This window comes from Podarcis muralis, chromosome 8 (assembly GCF_964188315.1).
Source record: "Podarcis muralis chromosome 8, rPodMur119.hap1.1, whole genome shotgun sequence".
Classification (NCBI taxonomy): domain Eukaryota; kingdom Metazoa; phylum Chordata; class Lepidosauria; order Squamata; family Lacertidae; genus Podarcis; species Podarcis muralis.
In genome coordinates, this window is record NC_135662.1 from 11,132,040 (window position 1) to 11,145,793 (window position 13,754).

General features: G+C 42.8%; 1 protein-coding gene across 4 annotated transcripts in view; it reads right to left on the bottom strand.

Moving 5' to 3' along the window:
• The window catches only part of EFR3A (EFR3 homolog A), a 79,095-nt gene that overhangs the window by 40,058 nt on the left and 25,283 nt on the right, over positions 1–13,754 (bottom strand). For all 4 annotated transcript variants that reach the window (XM_028736138.2, XM_028736139.2, XM_077932730.1 and 1 more), the window contains exons 5-7: positions 13,432–13,582; positions 11,258–11,379; positions 2,392–2,541 (exon numbers count right to left, since the gene is read on the bottom strand). In XM_028736138.2, coding sequence (XP_028591971.2) covers positions 2,392–2,541; positions 11,258–11,379; positions 13,432–13,582 — 423 coding nt within the window. The remainder of the gene's footprint in view (positions 1–2,391; positions 2,542–11,257; positions 11,380–13,431; positions 13,583–13,754) is intronic.

The window sequence follows — 13,754 nt, forward strand, 5'->3', positions numbered from 1 at the left end:
AGACGGTGAAACGTCCGGGGACCCTGTGCGATAGCCACAATGCTTAATTATGATTAATGCAATTCATCAAACCACTGTTGTGAGGGGCTGTTTTTTAAGAAGACACACAGCATCACATCGCTGCCAAAAGAAGGAAAGAAAACAACAACCCTAAAGTTTCCTTCTTCCTGAAGTGGAGAAAGTGTTTCCATCCCTCCGCTGTGGGGCTGCAGATACTATTTTCTCCTACACACGGCCATCTGCCTCCACCATCTGCTTATTCCTCCCACTCTTCAAGATGCTTCTCTCTGCAATGCCTCCATATGCAAAGAGTCATAATATCCAAAAGGAAAATGAGACGAGAAACTTATTGCTTGCACTGTCTGAGGCCAACAGTTCAACAATCCATAAACACTGTTTTCAAGCTCTTTATTATATGTGCATCCAGAGGGTCGATCGTGTGAAATTAGCCTTTTCGGGTGGAGTATTTGCAACGTCCAAACAAAGATTTCAAAGCGGTTGAGTTAAAATTTAACTCACGTATTTCTGTTTTTATTACCAATTTTGAAAGCCTTAGTTGATCCACTGCCTGAATTGTAATCAATCAGCTAATTAAATCTCTACACATTTGCATAGGAATACTTATGAGGAAAGTGTAGCTTCTCTCAGTTTTTAGAGGATGTATGCATGTGCTATAATGGGGTTCCCAATTGCAGGAAGGGTTGTAACTGCATTTGTCGGAATGCACTGACCCAGGTCAACACAGGCACAATTAACCATCACCTGAAAGGGGCTTTTAAACAGGCTGGATTTATCTTTCACGACCCTGTGGGTAAAAGCAACCAAACATCCAATTCAACATTAACCAATACTCTGCCACAACTCATCCCCACCATTAAATCTTCTGCACTAAATACATTTCCTCCCTTGTTTTTCAGTACTGAACTATGACAACCACACTTTGGGCAGCGGGGTTCAAAAAATCGTCTGGCTCCAACTCTAGCGAGACCCACAATTGTCTTTGGAACTGAAAAGCTGAGACTGAGAACCATTTAACTTTAATCATTTTATTTTAGAAGTGTATGAGCAGCAGTTCGTTCATGCTTCTAGGGCAGCTTACATTAGACACACTCGCCAGAATAAAAATGCAAGCCCAGAAAAATATTGACAACGCTTGCAGAGCTAAAAGCAATTAATAAGCAGAAGAAAAACAGCTTTACATGGCACAGTAAAGATAAAAATGTGGTTCCCATTTGCATGCCTGGAACCATCACTAAAGATGTCATTTCACAGTTTGCCACCTGCTATATCTTAGATCAGGGTTACCCAAACTTGAGTCTCCAGCTGTTTTTCAGCTACAGTTCCCACCATCTCTGACCAGTGGCAGATTTACGTACAAGCTATAAAAGCTACAGCTTAGAGCCCCACTCTCTTGGGGGCCCCCAAAAAATTTAAAGGAAAAAGACCCTGGATGTACAAATAAAATAAAACCTACATACAGCAACAGTGTTTTGTGTTGTGTAGGCTCCTATAGCCTGCTCCCTAAAATATCACTGGTTTGCTCATTTCTATATACAGAGGTACCTCAAGTTACATACGCTTCAGGTTACAGACTCCGCTAACCCAGAAATATTACCTCAGGTTAATTTTTGCCTGCGAGGCCATTTCTCCCAAACCACGCCTACCTGCTCTCACACATGATAACAGCGCTTACAGAAAGATGGCTGGAATTAACTACATTATGGTGTTTCCTTGCTGGGGGGCTCTCAAAGCATTTTACGAAAGGTCCTCACCATAAAAAGCCTAGCACAGAGCAGAATTTCACACTTGTATTATTAATGAAATTTTTATTGTTTCTCTTATGTTGTTCACCACCATGCAGTGCCAAATTTACGTATAAGCTAAACAAGCTATAGCTTAGGGTCCCACTCTCTTGGCCCCCCCCAAAAAAAATTAAAGGAAAGAAAACCTGGATGTACATTTCCAAAATATAAGGTAAAAAACAAATAAAATAAAACCTACATACAGCAACAGTGTTTTGTGTTGTGTAGGCTCCTATGATTTAAGGAATGGGCCCCGCCTGCTAGCCTGCTCCCTAAAACATCACTGGTTTGCTCATTTCTATATATAGGGTGCCTACATTCTGCATGGACTGGTTGCATGGCAACATGGGGAAATGGCTTGAGATACCTATTTGGTCCATAAATTACCATATAGCATATATTCAACACAAAAAACAGTGAACATTTGTTGTTGACAGCTGGACATATAAAGGGCCCCATAACCTTCAGTAGTTTAGGGCCTCATCAAACCTTAATCCGGCCCTGCCACCATGGTATTTGGTGGTATATACATTTTATTTTACTTTTGCAAATAAATTAAAGAGGATTTAAAGAGCATGCACATACACACCTGTCAACATCTTCAATCTTGTGCATATTGAACAGCAGGGAGGGCACTATCTTGTCCATGTTCTGAGGCTCCCATATGGTTGCCTGCAGCTCGTCATTAACAGTCTTGCGAACCACACCTTGGATGCCCCTGATTCCAGCAATTCGGATCCTAGAGGAAGACAACAAAGCAAGGCTGAAGAGAACAATGATATGATCCACTCATTCATTCACTTATTCATTTAATTTATTACTAGGGTAGCCATACTTCCAAAAAGTAAAAATTCCTGGCACCCAAAAAATTATTCAGCCCTCTTCTTCTTCTTTTTTGAGGAAGACCCCAAAATTGTGGAGCTATTTTGGGGAAACCCTAAAATGGTGATTTTAAGCTTTTTGAGCTGTTTCCACTCCCTGTCAAAATTCACCCCGACACCTGGAAACCAGGACATGTCAGGAATTTTCCTGACATATGGCATGCCTATTTATGACCCTTCCTTCCCTTCCTTCCAAAGGAGCCCAGGGCAGCAAACAAGTAATAAAACAATAGAAACACCTTTTCTAAAATTCCAATACAGAAAGATAACTTAGAAGGTTTCTTGGAAGAGGAAGGTCTTCAGTAAGCACAAAAAGTCAGCAGAGAATGCCTGTCTTGCACTTAGGTGCTGGGAAGTCAAATAGGTGCCACCACACTGAAGGCCTGGTTCCTACAATTTGCAGAATGGACATCCTGATAATATGTATACACCAGGCTTCCTCAAACTCAGCACTCCAGATGTTTTGGGACTACAACTCCCATCATCCCTAGCTAAGAGGACCAGTGGTCAGGGATGATGGGAATTGTAGTCCAAAACATCTACAAAGGTTGGCTATGCCTGGACTAGATGATCCTTGAGGTTCCTTCCAATTCGACAATTCTGAGATTCTATGTAATCCTCTGCACAAATGCATACAGCTTGCAGCTTGCAGCACAATGTGGCCAAGAGAGTACAGTAACACATTGTGCACATTTATTGCATAACATGTTAGCTGATGCCAAGATGATGCTGTTTTAGAAACCAGCTGAAGACATGTATTTTAGTACAGGCTGTTTAAGACAGCATTCCTTGACAGTCATACTGCAAACTAGCTAATTACATTGTTATTGGAATTGGTTTTTTAAAAATATTTGTATTCTATCCCCTGCTTCCTGCCAACCTAGCAGTTCGAAAGCACGTCAAAGTGCAAGTAGATAAATAGGTACCGCTCTGGTGGGAAGGTAAACAGCGTTTCCATTCGCTGCTCTGGTTCGCCAGAAGCAGCTTAGTCATGCTGGCCACATGACCTGGAAGCTGTACACCGGCTCCCTTGGCCAATAAAGCCAGATGAGCGCCGCAACCCCAGAGTTGGTCACGACTGGACCTAATGGTCAGGGGGTCCCTTTACCTTTGCCTTTATCCCCTGCTACCTGCCCTGGAGTGGGGACAATATTGAGATGATGGGCAGGATATGAGGCCAAAAATAAAATATACGAACAAACAAACAAGGCTTCACTGCCAGTGCACTGATACAGCAGTACCACTGATGGGATCATTCAAACAGTTCTATGAAACCTATTATAGTGTGTAACTTCAGCAATGACTAGGGCTGCAGGTATACACCAATTAAACCAGCCTTTCTCAACCTGTGGGTCCCCACAACCTGTGGGTCTCAACTCCCATCACCCCTAGCTAGCAAGGCCAGAGCTCAGGGATGATGGGAGTTGTAGTCCAACAACACCTGGGGATCCACAGGTTGAGAACCGCTGAGTTAAACAATACACATCCAGATTGCTTTCTTGCCTTGGTTTAGATGCACATTAGCAATTCACAGGGAAGGCAAAGATGACCTGGAGGAGCAAGAAGGCCAAGGCAAATTACACAGACTTGATTTTAGGAATTCCATTTGTTAAACTGGAATTCAGAAAAGGAACCACAAAAGGATAAAGCAGGCATCCCCAACCTTCGGCCCTCCGAACTACAATTCCCATCATCCCTGACCACTGGTCCTGTTAGCTAGGGATCATGGGAGTTGTAGGCCAAAACATCTGGAGGGCCACAAGTTGGGGATGCCTGGGATGAAGGCACAGGGTGCTAGATATCTCCTCATATCTCCAAGAAAGGCTTGGGTATCAGAAGTAGCACTAAAAGGTAAAGGGACCCCTGACCATTAGGTCTAGTCATGGTCGACTCTGGGGTTGTGATGCTCATCTCGCTTTATTGGCTGAGGGAGCCAGCGTACAACTTCCAGGTCATGTGGCCAGCATGACTAAGCCGCTTCTGGCGAACCAGAGCAGCGCACGGAAACACCGTTTACCTTCCCGCCAGAGCGGTACCTATTTATCTACTTGCACTCTGACGTGCTTTCGAACTGCTAGGTTGGCAGGAGCAGGGACCGAGCAACTGGAGCTCACCCAGTCGCTGGGATTCGAACTGCCAACCTTCTGATCGGCAAGCCCTAGGCTCTGTGGTTTAACCCACAGCGCCACCCACATCCCTCAAAACTAAAGTAAGGTGCTTACTAAAGTAAGGTGCTATTAGGGACAGGGATGGAGAACCCTCTGGGTGCTGATGGACTCAACTCCTATCCACCCCAGGCAGCGTGGCCCAATGGTCACAGGTGATGGGAGTCCCAACAACCTCTGCAGGGGCATCAATCCCATGCCCAATGCTGAGAACAAACTTCGCAAAATACCACCTGATCTGGAAAGGTCATGTGTGCAAAAAAATCATATTTCTCCCTGAAGAAATATGATAACTTGTTTGCAAGTGACAAGCCCGTTCTTTGGTAATTCGGAGTCAAGAGATTCCGCAAAGGGAGATAAATCTACCACAGGTGAGAAAGTTCGGTGTAATTGGACCTTGCATGTGGGGTGGGGTGGAATTATCAGCCGGTGAAGACCTTTAATGTCAGTTTAAATTGTAATTTAAAAGGCAAGCGAACATATGGTGCTTGTTGGGCTCAGCTGCCTACTTGAAATTCTCCAAGAGCAACTTTCTTGTCAGTTGCAATCCCGCTCGGGGAAGAAAAAGAGGATTTATAATGACTTTGTTCAAGCCTTATTTTATACATGCTGCGTGACCCAAACGAGAGCTATCATTCTGAGTTAGCAACGAAAGCTAAACGTTGACAATTTTACGGCCGACTGCAAATAATTATAAGGATTTGCTCTTCCACAGCTTCATTCAAGTCCACGAGCACACTCCCCACACTTTAAAAAAGTGTTTTATTAGTGGCTTTTCAGTCTACTGGATTCATTACATTAGGATTCGTTTTTACTTTATCTGCAACCTGAATATAAACTTCTGCAAGTTTCCTCACACTAGTATAGTAGGAACACAGGAAGTGACCTTATACCAGGTCCTGGTCTTTATTTCTTTTTTAAATTAGTTTTTATTAAAAGATCCCCCCCCCCCCCCGTAATACAAAACATATTGGTTTGTGAACTTTGCCTTGGAAGCAGAACAAACAAATAAACAAGGAAAAGTACATACAACGTCTCCCCTTTCAATTCATAAGAGTCTTTCCCCCCCACAGTTTTTTTTACATTCAGTATGAGACAATGTTGTCATAGCCATTGGGGGAAGTTCTATGGGAGTATAAGGTTTGCTGAGGAAACAAAAAGAAATCAAAGTCTGTGTCAGGCAGAAAGCGTTCAGGACCATGGACAACTCCACTTGGCCCTGCTGAGGAAGCCACCTGAGATGTTTCCTCAGCAATGAGTTTGAGCCCAATGAAGCCTTATATAGGCTGAGAAGTGTGTTAGGCTCTCTCTGGAAGATCTGCCAGGATAGTTATAGAGACCTCACCTTTCCTTTTTTTGGTAGCATTTGGCTTATGTGATATGAACATTATGTGGTACGGACATATTCCACTGTCTCTTTGGAGCCTTCGTTGGCTTCTGATACATTTCTGGGCCCAATCCAAATTACAGTGGTACCTTGGTTTAAGAACAGCTTGGTTAATGAACAACATGGATTAAGAATGCTGCAAACCCGGAAGTAGGTGTTTTGGTTTGTGAACTTTGCCTTGGAAGCAGAACGTGTTCCACTTCCTGTCGAGTGTGCTCCATTTATAAATTGGGTCCCCCGCTGCTATGGGAAAGCACGCCTTGGTTTAAGAACGGACTTCTGGTATGGATTAAGTTCGTAAACCAAGGTACCACTGTATTGGTTTTGAACTAAAAAGTCCTGTACAGATTGGGGCCTCAACAGCTAAAGGATTGTCTCTTCCCATAAATACATACCTGAGCCCTACAATCACTTAGAGGCCCTGCTCTATGTGCCTCCTCATGATAAAATTTGCAACAAGGAAAATGACCTCCAGCATCCAGCTGTGGAACGCTTGCCTCAAAAAGATGCCCACATTCGTGTGAGGCCTTTATTCTCCCAGGCTTTAAAATGCCATTTTAACACCGTTTTAATGTAATTTAAGCATTCTACTGGTATTAATTATTTGAGTCTCTGCTGGCATGTTCTGACTGGTGGAGGGTTTTGATTCTCTGCGTTGTGGTTTTGATGAGTGCTGGCGGTTATTAGGGGCAGTGTCGCGATGGTTAAGATTAAGAGATGAGGTTAAAGGTAAAGGTAAAGGGACCCCTGACCATTAGGTCCAGTCGTGGCCGACTCTGGGGTTGCGGTGCTCATCTCGCTTTACTGGCCGAGAGAGCCGGCATACAGCTTCCAGGTCATGTGGCCAGCATGACTAAGCCGCTTCTGGTGAACCAGAGCAGCGCACGGAAACGCCGTTTACCTTTCCACCGGAGCGGTACCTATTTATCTACTTGCACTTTGACGTGCTTTCGAACTGCTAGGTTGGCAGGAGCAGGGACCGAGCAACTGGAGCTCACTCCGTCGTGGGGATTCGAACTGCCGACCTTCTGATCAGCAAAAAGAGCACAATTTATTTAGAAAGCTTAAAAAGGTCCCCCTGGAATGTGAGAAGAAAACTGCTGGATGAGATTAGCCCAACAGCGAGGGACCTACCACTGAAAAGGTTCTCTAGTCAGGAACATTTGAAATACGGCCTCTGAAGAGAATCGTAAGGTTTGGGTATGCATATGAAGGGAAAGTGATTGTTTGGGTCATGTTGCTCCAAGCCATTTTTCAGCGTGACAGAATTTGAGTTAAGGGTGGTGAGATATAAATTTAATAAGAAACAAACACTGGCATTTAGGCAGGCCTCAGTGCAATTCATGTGAGCTACTGAACTTAAGTACTGTAAACAAGGCCTCAGAAAGATCATTCTTACCTTTCTTTTGTGCAAAAAAACAAAAACAAAAAACCACCCATATTTTCACTAGAGGGAGCTAAAGACCAGAGTAACAACTTCATTGTACAGGCACACAAACAATATTTCAGTTTTCTCTTCTAACATTCATCACAGCTACTTAATTTTGCATTAGTTCATTTGTGCAAGATCCATTTCACAGATATACATTTAAGATATAAAATAAATAGGATGGTAAATCATCCATTCAAATAAATCTAAAATAGTCCTTCTAGCTTCTAACCCTTTCCCACTGCAGCAAAAGCATCAAAGAATATTGTGGCATTTTAAAGACTAGAGTCCCATTCATTTGTTAACACCGTAGCCTCAGGGTAGATAGACCGAAATTAGTGAACAGGAAGAATTCATTTAATATTGATGGTTCTACTCTGTGTAGGACTTAGTTGGCTGCAAGCCTTGATCTCTAAAGGTGCCATAAGACTCTTTTGTTGTTTGAGGTTTCACATGATACATCATCTTAAAATCGAGATGCAAAAATCATTTGCGTGCCAGTCATTAGAAGGACGTGAGCAAACTGCAGGGTGAAACATACATAATCCATCTTATTTTATTCATTTGTGAATTTCCTCAGCGGTAAGTCCGTACACTGCTATTTGAGGTATTTTATAACTGCATGTACCCTTAACAACGTCTGCTTTCCAAAGCTGCATTCAGAATTCTAGCTCCGGAGATTAAAAACGCCGACACATGACCCACAGCAGTTTATTTTAGGAAAAGAGATTGCCATAAGATGAATGTTTATGAATAGAAACAGTGTTTTAGATGGAAGGCTGACACTGGAGACAATTTGAATCAGAAACGAATTGAGTGAGGACGCCTAGGCCCCTGCAGCTGACAGGAGGGTGGGGAGCACCTGAAAATCTGTCAGAACTTTCTGGAATAATCTGTGCTGCAGCTCCAGCCATCTCGAACGTGAGATCGGAAACAGGACTGAGGCGAATGCAATATGCTTACATAGATTGCTTCCTTCAAGAAACAAACTATTTGTGATAAAAACACATCCTCTAACATTTCTCCAATGAAAATAGGTATATCCTATTCAATAATAATAATAATAATAATAATAATAATAATAATAATAATAATTATACCCTGCCCATCTGATTGGGTTGCCCCAGCCACTCTGGGCAACCTCCATTATATAAAAGCATAACAAAACAATAAACATTTAAAACAGGGGCTAGCAAACTTTTTCAGCAGGGGGCCGGTCCACTGTCCCTCAGACCTTGGGGGGGGGGGGCTAGACTATATTTTTTTGGGGGGGATGAGTGAATTCCTATGCCCCACAAATAACCCAGAGATGCATTTTAAATAAAAGGGCGCATTCTACTCATGTAAAAACACGCTGATTCCCGGACTGTCCGCAGGCTGGATTGAGAAGGTGATTCGGCTGGATCCGGCCCCCAGGCCTTTGTTTGCCTACCCATGATTAAAAAGCTTCCCTATACAGGGCTGCCTTCACATGTCTTCTAAAGGTTGTATAGTTAATTATCTCCTTGGCTCTGGGGTCGCATAACTCTATACCCTCCAACATTTCTCCGATGAAAACAGGGACGTCCCAAGGAAAAGTGGGGTATTCTAGGATCAAATCAGAAACTGGGACAGCTTCTGTAAATCCAGGACTGTCCCTGGAAAATAGGGACACTGGCGAGGGTCTGTAAAAAGGTTTCTCGGCTTGGTGATAAAGACCCATTTAAGGCAGGTGCAATGGTAGCAAAACAAAGGTTTGAGATTTCCCCCTCCTCCTATATAATCTTGACAGCCTGGAATATGCACACTGCAAAATTAAATGGTGAGAATGCTGAGGTGGCCAAGGAAGAGAGGATAGTATCATTTCAGACTATGGGGCAACCATTTTGAACAGGGACAGGCAGCAACAACTTCACAATATACCGTATTTTCGCTCTATAAGATGCACCAGACCAAAAGATGCACCTAGTTTTTGGAGGAGGAAAACAAGAAAAAAAATAATTCTGAATCTCAGAAGCCAGAACAGCAAGAGGGATCGCTGCACAGTGAAAACAGCAATCCCTCTTGCTGTTTTGACTTCTGGGATAGCTGCGCAGCCTGCATTCGCTCCATAAGACTCATACAGATTTCCCCTTACTTTTTAGGAGGGGAAAAGTGAGTCTTATAGAGCAAAAAATACAGTATATATTTTTTCTGGTGTCACAAAAAAGTAATAATCATGACATACATTGCACTAGAGAGGCAAATGTGGGGGGAACCAGGCTATCAGGCGGCCATTTTGGACAGCATCTGTTCTGTCAGGGCAATGCCAACTTTGACTGCAACGTGAAAAACATTTAGGGATGAATTGAGGTCATGTGAATCAGACTGACAACAAGGGACATTGCAGGGCAGGCTGATGACTCATTTCCTGTGGGCAGGAGCAGAGAAACCTGGTCTCCCCCCACTTCTCCTCTGACAAGCCCTCAGTTGATCTCGAGTAGAGGCTTCAAATGAAAGCAGTTCACGGAAATTTCCAAGGCAATTTAGCTTCTGACTCCTCTCCTCTAAGGAGAAGCGAGTACAACAGTCAGCCAGCTGTTTTGACAAGGATACAATCTCAATTAAGAAACATACTCCTGGCAAGTCTAGAGCTTCCATGAAAAATATATGAGAATTTAAGGGACCGCTTTAAATTCCCTGCCCAGAAACTCAGCTCCTCAGATGGGGCATTGACAAGAGTCATCGCATATCCCAGAGGACGGCTGAGTATTACCAGCAAATTGGCCTTTTTGTGTTGCAGTTCCAGCCCTCTTGAATTAGTTACCAGCTGAAATTAGGCATGAATTTAGCATCCTAATATTCAGGCAGCTTCTTTGAGAAGGTTTTTTCCTGGTATGTAGCCCAATCATCTTACGGATTATTAATTGTACCATCGCAGCAACAAATTTATTGCTTTTAGTTTACCGAGTCAGTAATCTGTTGTATCTGATTGCACAGCATTTTATTAGCTTTGGGCTGCAAAGCTGTTTACAATCCTGCAAACAGACGCTCATTTTAGACCTCCCTGTCAGTGGACAGAAGTGAACAAGCCAGGATGCCAGAACTGGCCCAAGGAAGAGGACTTGAAGCAAATACGCACACAGTGCCATATTTACATATAAGCTAAACAAGCTATAGCTTAGGGGCCCACTCTCTTTGGGGCCCCAAAAAAATTGGAAAGAAAAAAACCCTGGATGTACATTTCCAAAAATTATATTTCCAAAATATAAGATAAAAAACAAATAAAATAAAACCTACATACAGCAACAGTGTTTTGTGTTGTGTAGGTTCCTGTGATGTAAGTAATGGGCCCCGCCTGCTAGCCTGCTCCCTAAGATATCACTGGTTTGCTCATTTCTATATATAGGGTGCCTACATTCTGCATGGACTGGTTGCATGGCAAATGGCTTTAGATACCTATTAGGTCCATAAATTACCATATAGCATATATTCAACACACACACACACACAAAAACAGCGACAATTTGTTGTTGACAAAGGACAGCTGGACATATAAAGGGCCCCATTACCTTCAGTAGCTTAGGGCCTCATCAAACCTAAATCCGTCCCTGTATGCATATCTGGTTACTTACTCATTTTGTACTTCTGGATCCTCGTGGTAAGAATGACACATGGCGCTGAACTGGGAAACAAAGAAGTCATAGCGCCTGTGGTATGAAGGAGTATCTTCCTCAATGTTTGCGAATTTAACAAACTAGGGAAATCAGAAGGAAGAGAATACAAGATTGGTTTATGGTTAGAGGTAATACTTGAAAGAGATAACAGTCTATTGCCTACTTTCCTGGCTTAAAGAGTACGTCCCTTGTGGTGTTACACTGAAAGACCAAGATCAAATTGGATGTGCACTTAATCAGAGGCGGCTACCAAACTTGTTTTTCTTAACTTTGTTACAGGCACAAGACAGCCAAATGTGTGTGAACTTTGCTTTACCAGCCCCCTAAAATTTTGAAGTTAAGATGTGAAAACTTCGCTTTGAAAGTCACCACGTTAAATTCAGCCTTTCCATAAATATCCAGGCAAGGTTCTACTTTCAGGGAGCAAATTATCTCTGCGCACATTCTTAGAAATATCAAGTTTACTTTATTTCCAGTGAATGTACCTTCTGCTGTAGCCAAGGCACGAGGCCAATTTGAAACCTGATTCACCTGAAAAGTTAGGAATTGAAAATAATTTATGATATCTCAGAATAGCTCTTTCCTCCTTATGACTGCAGAATCTTTTGTGTTGCTATGGAGAAGGCTTGCACAGATTTTAGAACTGTATCACATCACCTGAGGAGAGTGAAACTCAAAATACATCCATTTTCAACATTTGCTAGAGTTAGGGAGGTACTATGATGTGTTTAATGCACGTATTATATCCAACATAATTGAGGGACAGACATTTCTTCCCTCTTGATCGTTCATTGTACAAAAGTTCACCTGAAATAGGGATTGGCAAATTTGGCTTCTCTCGGGTACTCGTTTTTTTTCAGTCTTAAGTTCAGTTCTCATGGAAATTCACCAGTGCTAATTTCTCAGAAAAAAGGCAGCCAAAATAATTAAGGAGATAGAGCAACTCCCCTGTAAGATAAGGATGAAGCACTAAGGACTTTTTAAAGTTTAGAGAAAACAAATGTAAGAGGTGACATGACAGAGATGTATAAAATTATGTATGGTATAATTACAGAGAGAAAAGTTCTTCTCCCTCTCTCAAAACACTAGATCTTGCGGTCATCCAATAAAGCTGAATGTTGGAGGATTAAAGACAGATAAAAGAAATTATTTGTTCACAGTTAAACTGTGGAACTCCCTCCCACAAGACCTAGGGAAAGCCACCAACTTGGATGGCTTTAAAAGATGATTAGGCAAATTCAGGAGTTATGATGGCTATGCTCTGTTTCTGTAGATTTCCCACAGGGATCTGGGTGGCCACTGTGAGAACAGGATACTGGAATAGATGGGCCACTGGCTCGTCTTATATTCTCCTAATGTACACATATTTGTGTGAAATTTTGCCTGATATACAAAGCAATTTCCCTTAATACGTATGTTATCTTCAGCAATATATTCGTTTATATGCAAACTTTATAATAATAATATAATAATAATTTATTATTTGTACCCCGCCCATCTGGCTGGGTTTCCCTAGCCACTCTGGGCGGCTTCCAACAAAGATTAAAAATACATCAAAATGTCACACATTAAAAACTTCCCTGAACAGGGCTGCCTTCAGATGTCTTCTAAAATTCAGATAGATGGGAGGACGTTCCACAGGGCGGGCACCACCACCGAGAAGGCCCTCTGCCTGGTTCCCTGTAGCTTTGCTTCTCGCAGTGAGGGAACTGCCAGAAGGCCCTCAGCGCAAGACCTCAATGTCTGGGCAGAAGAATACCTCCTTCAGGTATACTCGGCCGAGGCTGTTTAGGGCTTTAAAGGCAAGCACCAACACTTTGAATTGTGCTCGGAAACGTACTTTACCCGTGTATATGTATTTTTGCACACATAACCTAAGCGCTGCAAAATTCAGAGAAGTGCAAATTTCAGAGGCGGGCTGGGTTTCAGTTCATATACTGTTTTGAAATTAGGTAAGTTCACCTTTAAATGTGAACTCCATTGGAGTTCTCATTAGTCATCTCTGCCTGCCTGCTAGGGGATATCAAAACTGCAAGGATGCTTCCCCCTTTCATTACAGCCATCAAAAGAGGAACTGAAAGTGTTTACGCTGCTCCTGCGGTCCCTGCTCAGCTCAACTTTGGTTTACTCACTGAATTGGTCCCCAGAACTTGCAGCTTTGGCTCTCCAGACTCCAGCAGCTTAGCTACCATATGAAGGAAGCTCTCGACAAATGGTTTGATGCTCTGCGAGCGGCAGGCCATCAGAAGCTGGTCCAGGGCTTCCATGGCGATTAAAACGTATCTGAGAGAACAGGCAAGCAAAGGTCCACAGGTGTCAGGCAGCGCATGCACTCAGGAAAACAAATAAGCTATATTTGTCTGTTCCTATGCATTTTATCTGAAAGGAAGCCCCACTCTAGGCTTAGTTACATTCCTAGCACCCTCATTCTAGATGCGCTGCTGTATCTCTGTTT